The 17,206-nt window shown below is 33.4% G+C and overlaps 1 protein-coding gene across 1 annotated transcript in view; it reads right to left on the minus strand.

The window, feature by feature from the left end:
- HSF5 (heat shock transcription factor 5) overlaps positions 1 to 17,206 on the minus strand; it is a 36,505-nt gene that overhangs the window by 15,966 nt on the left and 3,333 nt on the right. Inside the window, exons 2-4 of the mRNA XM_079131513.1 lie at positions 14,518 to 14,892; positions 4,886 to 4,983; positions 2,043 to 2,564 (exon numbers count right to left, since the gene is read on the minus strand). Of these exons, the coding sequence (XP_078987639.1) occupies positions 2,043 to 2,564; positions 4,886 to 4,983; positions 14,518 to 14,892 (995 nt within the window). The remainder of the gene's footprint in view (positions 1 to 2,042; positions 2,565 to 4,885; positions 4,984 to 14,517; positions 14,893 to 17,206) is intronic.

Genomic DNA, 17,206 nt, shown 5'->3' on the forward strand with positions numbered 1-17,206 from the left:
CTAAGATATTTTAAACATGACTGGCTAAGACCCCCATCTTTTTCTAATCTAGCACATCAGATTTCTCTGACTTTTGGTGATACTGGGATGGTCATAGACATAATCCTGTTGAATGCTGTCAATGGGACTTGGATACTTTAGTAATTTTTGTATTCTTTGTCTTAAAGAAGTTGTCAAAATTGTATAAGTTTTAGCCCCTATAAAATTTAAATCTGTCTTGTTTCACAAATGAGTTTCTTTCTTGGGATCCTAAATCTCTGAATTGTTAAATCATTCTGTCCAGATGACCAACTTCTAAAATACTCAATTTCTTTATCATTTACTTAAAATCAAACTATATAATGAAACAAAGTTAAAAGTTAAAAACAGCTTTCAAGGGCTGTGGTGTTGGAGTATATACTGAAAGAAAAAGTAATTGTGTACATACAATTTTAAGATACAAAATCCAATATTCTAAATATGACTATGAAGAAAAAAAAGACAAACTTTGTATTCTTTCTACAGACATATTCAAAACATAATGGGTCTTTTTTCTACTGAATTTACATTATTATCTTAATGTAACAGATCTCAATAGTCAGGCTCAAAAAGGACAGAGCTGATAGGAAACTTAAGACATCTGGATCTAAAATTAAAACTAAAAAAGGCTGCAAACAAAATAAAACACACCAAAAGTTATCTTGGACATGTCTAACAATGAAAAGATTTTCTGTCCTATGAAAAGAAAAAAAAATCAGCAGGCATTGGTGACACAAACCTGTAATCCCGGCTATTCAGGCCAGCCTGGGCAACATAGCAAGACCCTGTCTCCGAAAAAAAAGGTGCTGGGGATTTAGTGATAGGGCTTTTGCCTACCAAATATGAAGCCCTGGTACTTCATACATCAACCCCCTGTAACAACACACACATACACACACACACACACAGAAAAGAAAAAGAAAAAAATTCAAAATAAAAAACATTTATCAGACCAAGATCCAGAAAAAAAAATTAAAGAAAAAAATAAGTTAATTCACAAGGTGATTTTAGTTTGATGTACTTCTTTCTTTTTTAAGATTTCTAGTTGTAGATGGACACGATAGCTTAATTTTTTATGTGGTGCTGAGAAATGAATCCAGTGCCTCACATGTGCTAGGCAAGCACTCTACCACTGAACCACAACCCCAGACCCCTGGATGTACTTTTTTTTTTTTTTTTTCAGTTGTCAATGGATTTTTATTTTATTTATTTATATGTGAGGAACCAGTTCCTCACACATGTGAGGCAGCGCTCTACCACTGAGCTATAACCCCAGGCCCCTGTATGTACTTTTGATGAGTTACTCTAATTATTTAGAATCAAAGTTCATTTTCTGGTCATATACTAACAGTAATAAAGGAATTAACCAAAATATCGTCCCTTAAACTAGAGTTAGAATTCTGCTTTAGGAATGCAAGCAGTAGTAAGAAATTTGAACACAGCATACTGTCTATTCAAATGCAGTGATGCTGTTTTTAAAAAAAAGGTAAGACCTCAAACCACATCCTCACTTTTATCTACAAATATCGAGGGAATTCCTCACATCTGTCAAATAAACCACTCCATATTAGCCAGGCATATCTAGTCCATTCAACTTAAAATAGGAAGCAAAACTCAAATGATGCTTTTTTTAAAAAAAGTTTTAGTTGTAGATGGACACAATACCTTTGTTTCATTTTCTTGTTTTATGTGGTGCTGAGGATCGAACCCAGTGCTTCAAACATGCTAGGCAAGTGCTCTACCACTGAGCCACAACTGCAGCCCCTCAAAGGGTGTTTTTAATATGAAAATAAGTTTTAATGCCCAGTGTCACTCAGACCATAACATAGTAAGATGATGTCTAGGGGTTAAGGTAATGTCTTTACGACTCTTTTGTGCAAAACCACAGGGATGATCCTTTTGGAAACTGAAAAGAACTGGTATTAAACCCAAATAAAATCTAGACAAATTCCACTAGAAGAGTCTTTAGCAAGAAGCATTGTATACTTTAAACTTTATTAGAATTCTTTTGTTTGCCCTCTTACCTGGTGTGTGTTGAACGGTAGCCCTTCCTGCACAAATACTACTGAAGATGGAGATGGATTTTGACTTAGCTGCTCCTTCAGTTTGACATGAGCTTGTTGGATGGCTGCAGATTCCTGCATTGTGCTATTTTCCACAGGCTGAGCTGTGTGGATGGTATAGATGTACTCAGGTGACTGTGGTAGAGAGCAGGTAATTGCTTGTTCTGTTCCAACCACAAAAGATGTAATATCTGAGCCTACAGGAGTAAGTGGCTCCAGCTGGCTAGCCTGACTTGTGGAAGATGGGTTGCTATTGTTTGAATTAGCTAGGATATGTTGGCCTCTGTTAGACTGAGATGTTGGGCACTGATTCTCAACAGGCTCCACCTTTACCATCTCCAATTTAGGGGAGGAATGCAACTCATCTACTATCTGAAAGACAGCCTCTAGGTTTACTTCCGTCTTTTTATTTTCATCAGTAGCACTGCAAGGCCAATTAGAAGGCAGAAATTCAACTGGATAGGAAGATTGCATTGGAGGATTCTGGGAAAAGAGAAAATAGGACTGTTTGGATAGAAAATCAAATATGAGATTAAGGAGGAAAGCGACAACATTTAGACTCACCCACGCTAAGCACATATCAATTATAAACTTAAAGCTCACTAAGAAAATCTGAATGCTAATGTACTTTTTAGCAAAGACAGCTTCAAATGTATTGTTAATATTTATTTAGTATCTATGTATGTCAGCCATTATACTAAGTTTAATACTGGAGTAAGTCACTACTTCTCATGGTGAAAGTATATAAAGCAAAAAAGCTATAATACCTAAATACCCATTTGCTGATCGAATGTCTATATACCAAATTCTTCCATAAAGAATTATAGACAAAACATCATTTTATTTATTTTATACCGTCTTAGGAATACAGTAAGTAAATGGCAAGCACAAGATGCCCATAAGTCCACCAATCTTTCTACAGATTCAGGGGGAGGTACTGAATTCTGCTCCATATGATCTGGGGGAAAAAAACTGATGGAATATCAATGTCCTTTGGTTCCTGAGATTATTTTTAATAATCAACAGACCAGAATAGCTGTGCATTTAGCTTTATATCTTTAAGACATACTCATATATATAAATAGGTATTCATATATACATATCCATATAAATGTATGAAGATATACAGATCTTCATACAAATGTTTAAATTATTTTTATATATAGTGTTTTACACAAAGTAGGCATTCAATGTTTGCTAATTATCTCAGGTTATAAACATAAAATACAGAAGAGTTGTGAATAAATAAAAAGATACAATGAATTGATGTTGTCAAATGTATTACAGTGATGATGTCAATGAGTTTTAGGTGGTTAATGCTCAATAAATTATGTAAATTCAAAGAGTATCAGCATCAAGCTATTATAAACAATAGCATCATTTGAGTTTTTACTATGTGACAAGCACATGAAAAGTACTTTATATAAATCATTTCATTTAATGCCCATAAGAACCTCATGAAAGATGATATTCTCCAGTTCCAAATGATAAAACTGAGGTTCAGAGAAACTTCTTAATTTACTCAAAGTAGCAACAAAATAACTGACAGGGCCAGGTTTCAAGGTTTGCCTGACTCTAGATCTTTTGCTCTTAACTATGACAATATACTGACCTTTTATAAACTCTCACCAGTACCTACAGTCTAACTGCACTTATTTTCAGGATATACTGAAATGCTTTTCCTTTTTCAAGATTTAAATTTTATGTCCACTTATTTCTTTTTTCCTAAAATGAACATGTATTACCTTTGTAGTAAGAAAAAAATCCTCATAAAAATGTTTATTTATTTAAAACATAAACGTAATCAAGATATAAATACTGTCAGATTATCTCCAGTATGATCCAGGACAGTGAGTGTCTGGATCTACAAACAAGAGCCCTGTGGGACAGGTATGTCCCTCCAAAGAACAAACTGGGTATCAATAATCCTACATGATATTGGCCATGAAAAACAGCCCACTAAGTTGCCTTATCTCCTTGATCGGATTCTATACTCTTCTACAACAATCTGATTATCTATTTGTTATGTAGATTAAAATAAAGAAATTGTACCTTATAAATAGCAATATAAAACATTTTAATCAAAGCAATTATTTCCTAAGAAATAATGACAAGGTATTTGAAGTTCAGGGTTTATAACATGCAGGATAAGGCTAGGGGCCACCTCTTGAATGTCTTTTCCTATTTTTTTTTTTTTTGCAATGCTGGGGATTGAACCCAGAGCCTCACACTCTACCAACTGAACTATATCCCCAGCCCCCTGAGTTTCTTATTTTTGACATTATTTTTCCTTTCTTCTTAAAGAAAAAGTCTATTATTTGTACCATCTTAGAAGAATCTGTCATCTTGAAAGAATCTAACATATATTTTTAGAGTTATCAGGTATTCATGAAAAGTCTACAATAGCACTATATAAAATCCCTTCCAGCAATGATGGGAATGTTCTATTTTGGTGCCAAACAATTTGGGAACCACAAGTCATATGAGACTACGGTACTTGAAATGTGGCCAGGGTGATGAATACATGAATTTAAAATCTCACTTCATTTCAAATAATTTAAGTGGAAAAGACCACTTTTTTGCCAGTGGCTACTGTATTGGACAGTGCTAGCCTAGAAGACTTACTCAAACATCATTCCTATCAATCCTCCTTTATTTAGAAACATGAACATGAACAACAACAGAAAACAGAGCCCATAATCCACAACTTACCTCTGGCTATATCAGTAATATAAAATTACACTTGAATATTTTTCAAGGTCAATAATATTGCACATGAAACACACTGCGTCCACGAATCTTACCTGGAAGTAGTTGCAGTGTGCATAGGAAGAGGCAGTAGGAGTGACACAACTACTTAGAGCGTCCATGTGGGTAGAAGGAGAGCAGCACTGTAGAACAGCTGGAACAAATTTAAACACAAAGCCATCAATCAAAATAAACCTCTTCATCACTCAAAGTTCTGCCCTCTTTTGATCTGGAAAGAAGTCCAAAGAGAGCTTCCTTCATGTGTCTAAAAAAATCGTATTTAGTTCAGTTAGGGACTATTTTTTGTTGAAAATAACATGATCATATAATAAATTTTCTCACAAATTTTAAAAGGGTCATGTCTACCCTTTTTTTTTTTTTTTTTTTTTTTTTTTTTTGCAGTGCTGGGGATTGAACCCAGGGCCTTGTACTTTCAAGGGAAGTACTCTACCAACTAAGTTATCTCCCCAGCCCTCATGTCTACCTTTTATAAGTGATTTTTTTTTTTTTTTAGCACCTATACATTTTGTTACCTTTCTAATCAAACATTTCTTATTGAAAATATCAGAATATATTTGGAATTACTAAATAATTGTTTCAATCATTTTAGCAGTAACATCCATTTGGAGAAGGGAATGTTTTTAAAGAGTAAAATAAGTATAAAATATTCTCCAAATGTTCCTATCATTAAACAATGCATCTGGTAGAAATACATGCAAAAAATGTTTTAACCATTTAGGCAAATGATTGGAATGTAGATCCTAGAACCAGACTGCTTGACTTTGGAACCAAGCTCCACAATTTAATAGTTGTGTAAACTTGAGCATGGTTAACTTCTTTGGGTCTCAGTTTCTGCATCCTATTAAAATAAGGATAATAACAGAATTAACCTAATATGGTTGTTATGAGGAATGAATGAGCTAATATGCACAAAGCACTTAGAATAGTAATGGAAGACAGTAAATAATCAATGAAAGAAGCTATAATTTTAACTAAAGAAATATATTTTTTGTGGTGCTGGGGATGGAACCCAAAAACTCATTTTTCAAACTTTCTCTTAATAGTCAGGACACCATGAAAAGATCGATTCTTTGTACTGGAACAGTTATACTTACAGATGCAGTCTTAATAGGTTGAGTCTCCTCTTTTCAAAAGAGAGACTCTCCAGTAAGAATGAGAATCAGTTATAACATCACACCTTTGGAGTAAACACAGGATGGTATGTATTGAGTACCTACCATGTTCCAAGCACTGTGATGCTTTACATACATCACTTCAAGCAACAATCATGAAGTATCAACATTACTTCATAAAAAAGGGAAATAACTCAGATATTAATCAAAAGTCACAAAACTGATAGTGACAGTAGCCAAACTCCAAAGCACATGGTCTTTATATAACATAGTACGTCCCTAAGCTTTCCTTTTTCCTGAAATGTAAAAAAAAAATTATTTATATATATAGTTGTTGTTGGACCTTTATTTTATTAGTTGTTGATGGACCTTTATTTTATTCATTTTTTATATGCAATGCTGAGAATCGAACCCAGTGCCTCACACATGCTAGGCAAGTGCTCTACCACTGAGGCACAAGCCCAGTCCATTGTAAAACTTTAATAGCAAAATTTTAATTTACTAGAACTCCACTTGTTAATATATTTAAAGGTGTCTTTATCATAAAATGGCAACTTTCCCCCTTTTATCTCCATATTTTACCTTGTGACTGTGCTAATAAAATTACTAAATAGAGGCTGAGGCAGGAGGACTCCAAGTTCAAAGCTAGCCTTAGCAACTTAGGAAGAGCCTAAGCAAATTAACGAGACTCTGTCTCAAAATAAAAATTAAATAAAAGGGGGCTGGGTTATATGGCTCAGTGGTTAAGCACCCCTGAGTTCAATCCGTGGTACCAAAAAAAAAAAAAAAAAAAAAAAAAAATTACTAAGTAGCTGGGGTTACAGCTCAATAGCTCAATGATAAAGCACTTAGCTATAAAGCACAGGGCCTAGGTTCAATTCCAACCCAGCAAAAAAGGAAAAAAAATTACTAAATAATCTCATTCCTTAATTTTTGAAAGCGAATTAGCCTGAGGAGTATAAAAATTAATTGACATTATTGTCATGTATATCTAAAAAGAACAAATTTAAAAATTAATTTAAATGTTGCCCTATTTCTCCATTATTGACTATTGATTTTTAAAATGTCAGATGTTCATAAAAGTATATTAGAAATAAATATTTTCAAATCTTATCATGTGTAATTTAAGGCACTAAATTTTGCATGTAGAAAAAACAGAAATAGTAGAACCCTAATTCAGATATAATTGTGTTGATCTTCTTTGAATGATATGATTTTTAATTATTTCGGTGATTTTAAAAAGCCAGGAAGAGTCAGATGCCACAATGTACACCTGTAATTCCAGTGACTCAGGAGGCTGAGGCAGAAGGTTCCCATGTTCAAGGACAATCTAGGTAACTTAGTGAGACCATGTCTCAAAGTGAAAAATGAAAAAGGGCTGGGGATGTAGCTCACTGATAGAGCATCCCTGGGTTCAATCCCCAGTATCATACACATACACACAAAAAGGTCATATACTATTAGGATTGCTATTTAAAACTCTAGCTGTTGTCACTTCCAATGCAGTTAAGCAAACAGAATCCTACACTTGATTCTTGAAGTTATTCAAAAATCCAATTAAAATGTTTTGGGTTTGAATATGATTTCCCAAAGGTATTTAAAAGCAAAACTATCCTGGGAATCTAAATAGCTAATCACTGAGCAGGGTCTAGAGAGTATGCCAAAAAAAAAAAAAAGGACATTTTCCCCTGGAGTTTTAACAACTAAGAAAAAAATCTAGCACCCCCTAGTGTCAGGAAAAGACTTAGTCAAGACCTGCAGGTTTTCATTTCATCCGGGTATAGAAAGGCAATGTTTCTAAATCAATGACATGGCTATCTTTGTTTCTTCTGATATTTTAATGCTCTGACTCTAATGGTTATACATTTTGAATAGTTGAAATGTTCTTTAAAATAAATTTCTTGGAGAAATAAACTACAACACTCAATAGAGAATGTTAATGTATAGTTGATAGCTCATTTGTATGTAAGAAAACAGCAAACAGTGAATGTCTGTTAAAGTTTCCAAAAATAAACGAAAAGTAGAATGTAGCTGTATGAAGAAAAGGAAGACTTGAATAATTACAATTCCAAAATAGTCGTCAATGGCTATTTCCTTACCAGTGCAGTTCCACTTTGTATAGCCAATAAAACAGAAAAAAGCAAGGTATTAGTAAGTTTACTAATTAGGAAAACCTAGGTATGGAAATCCAATATGTGCCTAATATATGACAAATTAATCTGTGCATTATGAGAGCACTAACAATTAAAAAACTGAGTATCACTATGTGCTAAGACATTCATCTGCATAAAGATCTTTCGGGGTCTTCATGAAGGCAGTGTTCAATTAAGGCATTAAACCATAAATGGAAGGAAAAGGTATAAATGAACAGAAATTCATTTCAGATATAAATATTAGCATTGATGAAATTTTTCTGAGTAATAAAAAAAATCCAGAATTACTCAAAATTATTACTCTGACCATAGGTAAGAGAAACAAGTTTATACACTTAATCCTATGGAAGTAATTAAGTATATAATTAAATGTTTTGTATTAGAATCTCCTCCACAAAAGTATAGTGTTAACAGTGAGAAAATGCCCAATAATATAAATGCTTGAGAGAAACAATAAAGTTAATAGTAAATTTAATGTCAAGATAAGTTACTATAGCAACCAGAATTCCAACATCTATGGAGAGGTAAAGTAAAGGTCTTCTGGGCATATAGTCATTGATTTACAATGGTTTAATTTATGAATTTTAAACTTTACAATGATGCAAAAGGGATATGCATTCAGTAGAAAACACGTTGATTTTTAAATTTTGATCTCTTCCTGAGTTAGTGACATGAGGCACCATTCTCTCTCTTGAGATGCTGGGCAGCAGCAGTGAGCCACAGCTCCATCAGCTGCTGAATCATAAGGGTAAAAAACTAATACTCCACAATATATCATATTACTAAGCTATGATAATTTAGTATGCTAATTTTACATGATAGGTTTACTGGGACATAACCCCATTATAATTTAGGTTCATCTGCATACCCAAAAGAAGTAAAAACAAAGAAAAAAGTGGAAGAAGTGAAAAAATAATTGTACATCCATGTTCATAGTAGCAACATTTACAATAGCTAAAGGATGGAAGCAACTCGGTGTCCTTCGGCAGGAAAATGGATAAACAAAACATGGTACGTTTGTACAACGCATTATCATTCAGTCTTTGAAAAAGGAAACTTTGACACAAACACATAGTGCAATGTGGATGAACCTTGAAGACATTATATTAAGTGAAATATGCCAGACACAAAAGGATGAATATTTCAGCATTCCTTATATGAGGTTCCTAACTAGAGTATTCATAGAGACAGAAAGTAGAATGGTGATTGCCAGGGGTGGGGAAGGGAAAGAATGGGGAGTTAGTGCTTAAGGCTTACACAGTTTCAGTTGGGGAAGATAAATTCTGGAGATGCAGGCTGATGATGGCAAATGTATTAAATGTTACAGAAAACAGTTAAAATGTTAAGTTTTATGTTATGGATATTTTACTGCAATAAAAAAGGCAAATGTGCTTTCACTTTGTTTCTTTTGGCAGATAAAAAAAAAAAAAAAAAAAAGGCTTCCAAGTTCCTCTTTTACAAAAGCACAAAATCAAGATTTTCAGAGAAACTAACAACATAGTCTACCTGTGCACTACAGTAATAGTGCTGGGAAACCATATTCTATTTTTGCTTATGCACATTATGTAGGATTACAAGCCTAAAATTAAACTTTTGAATTTAAATGTACTGGCTGTAGGAGTATTCAGTGATGGAGTGCCTCTCTGCCTAGTATGCACAGGCCCTGGGTTTGATACCCAGTATTGCCCCCCCCAAAAGATTTAAATATAATTTAAAACAATAAGCAACCCTTTTTGCCCAAAGGCCAATTTGGAAACGCTTTAATGATAGTCTATATATTTTTCAATAAAAATATCATGTGTACTTTGGGGGAAAGTAGATATTCTTATAAATTATTTAACCCATAAAGTATTTTTCAAAAATTTTTTTTAGTTGATAGATACAATACCTTTATTTTATTTATTTATTTTTATGTGGTGCTGAGGATTGAACCCATTGCCTCTCATGTGCTAGGCAAGTCCTTCACCACTGAGCCACAACCCCAACCCCTAGCCCATAAAGTACTAATATCTAGGTTCATTTTTAAAAGATATAAAACATTTTATCTTTTACATGTAAAAAATGTTTTCTAATTTCACAAAATTTATTCAAATTCATTAATTTATTTAGTTTCTGATCCAAACTATCAAGGCCACTTTATAGGAAAGGAAATTGAGGCTTAGTGAGGTGAAATAATCCACTGAAAGTCACATAAGAAGATTAACTGCAAAGTTGGGACTAAAACTAGTTCATTCCATTCAATAAATTATTTACTAAGGGCCCAGTACAGTCAAGCATTATGTAAGGCATAGGGGATACAGAAAGAGTTAGAGGCAGCTCCTCTTCCCAGAGGTAACAAACTAGACCTCCCACTCTGGCAACTGGAGTATGTTCCCTCTGTTTGGACAGAATGAATTAATAATCCAGAACAGTCACACCACCACCAGAAGCAGACAGGTGTAGATCCATCATCAATTTCTGAACTGTCTACCTTATCTGGGAATATTTAAACCTGGGAAGGAGATATACCAGAATATTCCCTGAAAGGAAAAATAAGACAAAAAAACCTAAAAAACTCTCCATGAGAGGCAGGCAGGCAGCAGAATATAGTGGTCAACAGAAAGCCCTACTGAATCAGATTGCATAGATTTCTTTCCCAGTTTGTCACTTACCAGTATGCCTCAGTCTCCCCATCTATATAATGAGAATAATTATACTGTCTATTTTATGAGGTAAATATAAGGAATAAATGAATGAATATTTGAAAAGTACTTGGAAGGGGCTGGGGATATAGCTCAGTTGGTAGAATGCTTGCCTAGCATGCACAAGGCCTTGGGTTCAATCCCCAGCACCGCAAAAAAAAAAGTTGGAAGGGTGCCTCATCATAGTGATTGCTATGTATTTGTTTTATTTAAATTATGATATTAATGGCAGTTATAATTTCTTAAACACTGCTGTGAAAACTTAAACTGTAACTGTGAAAAGGAGGAAAAGTTGATTTTGAGCTAATTCAGCATTATGTTAGTCAAAGAAAAAAATTCCTTCATACAGGAATCTACGTAAATATGAATATATGCTCAAATACATAGTGGAGAATGAGTAAAATAAAATGGCCTAAAATGAAGTTTTTTAATAAAAGAGGGAAATTAAATTATAGTAGCACATTGAAAATAACATCAGACAAAAAAATGAATTCTGGATAGGACAAGACTAAAGAGTCAGCTAATACTGGATAAAGGATACTTTGTCTTTGAGGGAGTGATAAAAACAGAAAAAAAAATGTAAACGAGCAAAGAAAACTGACACTCTTTCAGAGAAGGACAAGAAATAAAAAAAGGTGATTCTGAAGAGTGATTTTATGAGTCAGTCCAATGGCAATTTTTTAGTCTTCAGTTTGGCTTTACTAGAGAAATTAACAATTTATGAAATATAAAATTCAAAATTTACTAGTTATACTATTTGAAAACCAAATCTAAGCTTATTTTTAACACAATAAATCTGTATATAGAGTGTTGTTTTAAAACTTGATTGAAACCTCAAATCAAATAGTTCATTCGGAAAGTTCTGGAATGTAATCATTATTTCAAAATTAGTCCTTTTGTTATGACTTAGATGAATCTGAGTGATTACCACCTTGCCTCTGCGAGTCAATATTCTTTGTAATTTTGGGGAAGTTATTTGTAATGAAGTTCCTAAATAGGTCTCAACAAATACTGGTGAAATTACTCATTAGTTTTTACTTCCTTCACCCATAATTTGGAGAAATTAAGTACTTGTACAGTATTTTTATGGCACTTTCTTTTCCACAGCAGGTCTTTTATATTTAACAGTATAACTTTTTATTTACATAGTATTGTGAATGTTCAAAGTAGTATTACCTACTTTTATCTAGAACTATTCTATTATTAGAAATCATCATGAGATTTCTTATTCTCATAATTTCAGAAACTTTAAGTCTCTATTTTAAAAAGATCAATAAAATCAAAATTCAAAAAACACAAGATTCTATTTTATAAGTGCTATATACTACAAAAACTGTTTTTTGTTTTTCCTTCAGTACTGGAGCTGGAACTCAGGTCTCAACTATGCCAGGCAAGTGCTCTGCCACTGAGTTACATCCCCAGCCCCCTTACTCTTTTTAAAAATATCTCCTTTCTAGTTGTTATATTGAACTCTTAGAAAAGATTTTCAATTTATAAGTTTACAACCAAGTTAAAATATTTTTTCAATAATATATCCAAGATCATAATAATTTAACAAACAGCATTTCTACAATGGATGAACAGTATTTATTAACTGATATGGTTGTTGGTGTTGTAAGCAATTCTCATAAAATTTAGAACTAGGAGTTTCTGAGGGTTGCCTGGAACTTAGAATATATTTTCCCAGAGAAACAGCATCCAGACTATAACCATCTACACCTTAAGATTATAGTAATACAGCACTCAGTCACTCTATCTAATATTTCCAAAGGGAAGGGAAATACCTCAAAAATTCCAAACTGGAAGGTCAGAGCACATTTTTACACCTCCCTGCCACAGTCTTTCCAAATTCCAACGCCCCAGAAGCTTCTGAGTCTTTAGTAGTTAAAAAACAAAAAAACAAAAAAACAAAACAAAACAAAAAAAAAAACACAGAAGGGAAACATTTATTGTTGAACAGAGGGGATTAAGAGAAATGAAGTGTAAATCAAGTATAAGAAAGACATACATGATTGGTGTGAATCTACATTGTGTACAACCATAGAAATGAAAAGTTGTACTCCATTTGTGTACAGTGAATCAAAATGCAGTCTGTAAAAATTAAAAAAATTTAAAAAAAGAATGACAAAGTCTGCCTCTATATTCTATGCATAATGGAATGTAGGCAAAATAAAAACTTAGATAAGCAATGCCTAATTTATTATAATATTAGATCAAACTCTCCAGTAATAAAAATCAACCCCCTTATTGCTATACATAAGATACCCAATTTATAAACTTGAAAGTAGTCGTCTTCTATTTTTAAAGATTGCATGGATTTTTTTTCTTCAAAGTAGTAGCTGAAAATTTGAGAAAATATTAGGCCTAAAGAATTTCTACATAAGACAACCATTTTTTTCTATTTTCTAATAGGCAAAATGATTGAAAGTTCTATATCATCCTTACTCCATATAATTCACTCCCATTCCTTCTCAACTCCATCAGTTCTAAAAATCTACAGACCCCAGCTGAATTTAAATTCGAGTTTTGTTATTTTAGTATCTATAAACTTAAATGTTTTGGGAAAACAAAACAATCCTTTTTCTTCTATATTTAGGTACAATTCACTGTCAATAATAAAAGCACATAGTTGAATATTAACAGCTAGAAAATATTAAGTACTATTACAAATAGAACAGGTATCAGATTTATAACTTTTAAATGGCAACAAATCACCTAATTCCCTGTCCTAATCTATATTCCTTTCATTTATTTTAATACCTGTTAAGTCCTTCCTGGGAGAAAAGTTCTAAAAAAATACTTCCAGAGATTGATTACAGGTGTATAAAACTTAGAAAATTAATGCTCCTAGATTCTTAATTTGTAAGGCAAAGGAATGCCCCCTTCCTTCTCTCTGACCTTTTCTGAAGGCCCTGACCTTCAATAGCCCCATTTCATCATTCTGTGTAAAGTATATTACATGATGAAACACAACACCATTATATCTCTTCAAAATAGAAAATAATTTGAAAGAAGTGGTTAGACTATTATCTTGCAAAAAGTTATATTTTTTTAAAAATACAATTTCTTTTCTGAGAAGCAAAATAGATGATCACTATCATAAACATTCCCATTTAATGGTTTGGGATCTACCAGCATGTCCTCAATGTCTTGGTTGAATTCCAGGTCAGTTGCCATTGTCAGTTTCTCCTGCTGTTACTCCCCAGTTCTTATTTGGGTATGATGAACATTGAAGGGACTTCACTATTCACCACGTTCTACTGAAGAATTTAATTTTCAGAGAGCATTTTTTTTTTATTAAACTTCATACTGAGATACTAAAATAATTTCACTATGAAATTTCATCTATGATATTAAAGATATAAAATATACCACATATAAAATAAATTTTTAAAAATAAAACATTAGACCAAGGACAGAACTGAAGCAAGGTTCCAAAATACTAAGTCTTAATTTCAAAACTAGAACACATATTGAGGGTACAAAAGTTTCACTAAAAACATACACTTTCATGCATCAACAGAGTTTTCACAATCCTTAAGAACACAATAAAATTTTATGTATTGTTTTAAAATATTTCCTGCTAATAAATCTTTGACATTTCTTAATTGCATATTCTTACTACCTGTGTTGAAGAACACAGAGACTAAAATGCAATTTAAAATATAACTATGATTATAAACTACCTTAACAGAAGACAGTGAACTTGAACTTCTCATACCTGTTGGATAGTAGGCTTGGGAGTACTGCGCTGAGGGTGTGTAGTTACTATATTTTTGGGAGGAGCTGACCATTGTTTGAGGGCCTTGCTGAACATGTACAGACGTGGCACTGGGCTGCAGTGTATAAGTAACCTCGGTTGGAAACCTCTGCAGTACAGGAAATGGAACCCCTTTATCTGAAAAAGTAGGAGACGTGTCCACTTGTCCAGGGTGCATTCCAAGGGAGTTCTGCCATGTTCTTGGAGGAATCGGGGTCCGATCTAAACCTTTCAGAGGGAAAGTACTGTGGTTGTGGGATGAAGTTGATACGTAGGAATAAGGAGACAAACTATCTCTCCGGAAAGACCGGTGAAATTGTCCTACAGCCACTGGTCCTGCATAAAAGAGGAAGAGCACATTTACTATTTTTACATTAAACCACCAGACATCGTAAACCAAAGGTCAAAAAAATACTCTATTGTTCACCTATCAGCTGTTTAACACAACAGAAGTTTAGTTTTAGCAAAAAACAAGTTCAGGATCCAGAATATGGGATTGTATATATAATGCTAAAAGGATAAACAAATAACCTTTGGTTTGGTTCTCAAATACTGTCATAAGAGGTAAACTATAACATTATTAAATCAAAGGTTAAATAAAACATTCATATTAAACTCTTTTATAGATGATTCAGCCCTATTATCTTTTACCTCTATTGACTGACCCAGATTTTTTCAAAGTGTAAACTTAAACTACTCCCTAGAAGTTTTCCATTCGTTCTTTCAACCTTTTAGGAACCATATTAATGAGAAGGAAAATAAGCACTCTATTGCATACTTAAAAGAAATGTATAGAACAAAAAAAACATGAGCTAAAAATAAATGTATTGTTCTTTCCTCCCTTTCAATTAAAAAAAAAAAATCTTCGTAGAAAAATCAGGCTTAAAGAATTTTACTTAGTTTTCTTCATCATTTAAATCAATCCATCATTTTCCCTGGTCTTTTTTCTTTAGGTTTCTCTAGTAGCGACCCTTCCCAGATCTCAGTGGCCTTCAAACATTGATATACATCTGAATCATCTGGAGAGTTGTTAAAACATATCCGGGTTCAAAGATTCTCCTGCACATAATGCTTTCCCTTATCTGGTAAGGTAGAAAAAAACATGAGGTTTAGAGAGAGAGGGCAACAGTACATAATAAGAAAAGGAAGAATATAAATGTTGCAGGCTGAACTCATTTTGCAGATCATGCTTCTTAAATATAAAAAAAGTTAGCCTAGGGCTGGGGAGATAGCTCAGTTGGTAGAGTGCCTGCCTCGCAAGCACAAGGCCCTGGGTTCAATCCCCAGCACCACAAAAAAAAAAAAAAAAAAAAAAGTTAGCCTAATATATTCCTAAAGAGTTTGTCCTGAGTGTGGCCTGGCGGCATATGTCTGTAACCCCAGCAACTCAGGAGGCTCAAGCAGGAGATTAGTGAGTTCAAGGCCAGCCTCAGTAACTCTGCAAGGTCCTGAGCAACTTGGCGAGACCCTGTCTCTAAATAAAATATAAAAAAGGGCTGAGAATGTGGCTCAGTGGTTAAGAGCCCTGGGTTCAATCTCTGATGCAAAAAAAAAAAAAGTTTTGTGTTAAAATTATGTGGTTCACAAATTCATTTCAACTTATTTTATTAAATCTGTAAAACAGAGGGAAACTTATGTGCTATTCAAGTCCTACACTACATGTTGAAAGATGGCACTCAAATATCTACTTTTCCAGTCAGGCATGGTAGTGCACAATTGTAATCTCAGCTACTTTGGAGACTGAGGCTGGAAGACTGCAAATTCAAGAAAAGCCTGGGTGAGATTCTGTCTCAAAATGTAAGTTTTAAAAAGGCTGAGGATATTGCTCAGTGGCAGAGCGCTTGCCTAGCATGTGCATGGCCCTGGGTTCAATTCTCAGTGCCTTCCCTCCCCCAAAACTCTACTTTTCCAAATAATTAGATTAGAAACCATTCAATTCTTGAGGCTTGGAAATCAAGAGCTCTTTATCCAATGGGGGAAAAAAATCCTAGTTCAGAAGACTGAATATACTCAAATGATACACCTCTTTAAAACAATTATTCCTTTAAAGTACCAAAAATAGTTTTTATGATACTATTTGACTAGTAATTCCATGTGTACACACTTTGAACTTGCCACTGACAATCCTTTGTTTTCCTAAAAAAAAAAAAAAAATTGTAACTCTTTACAATGGTATTTCTACGCGTCTCAAACTACCTACACTTGATTTCTCCTTGGATGTAGCATCACATGACAAAACCACATATTGCCTACAATCAGTAGCTCACTAATTCTTCCACCCTCTTCAGGGATAACCTATGAATGAATTTTCAGAATGTCAATAACTTAAGCAGCAAAGTAAAGAATTCTCTACCTTGATTTCTCAAATTCTAGTTTATATCTGAATTAAAATATAAATTCTATTTCCATCATTATAAAATTGAGTGATAGTCAATTATCTATTTTAAATACTGATCACATAACAATACTGTCAAGATTAGAAAAGCATTTTTTTGTTTTTAAAAAATAAAATCTTGAAATATATTCACCTCTTAGTTATTCTTCTATTATAGAGCTCTATTCTGACCAACTTTACAAAGCATCACCTATGTTATTACCTCTAAGATATATTTGGCAAAGTTTGAATCCAGAATTCTAGTAATGTAGGGCA

Source organism: Sciurus vulgaris, assembly GCF_902686455.1.
Source record: "Sciurus vulgaris genome assembly, chromosome: 3".
In the NCBI taxonomy this organism is placed as follows: domain Eukaryota; kingdom Metazoa; phylum Chordata; class Mammalia; order Rodentia; family Sciuridae; genus Sciurus; species Sciurus vulgaris.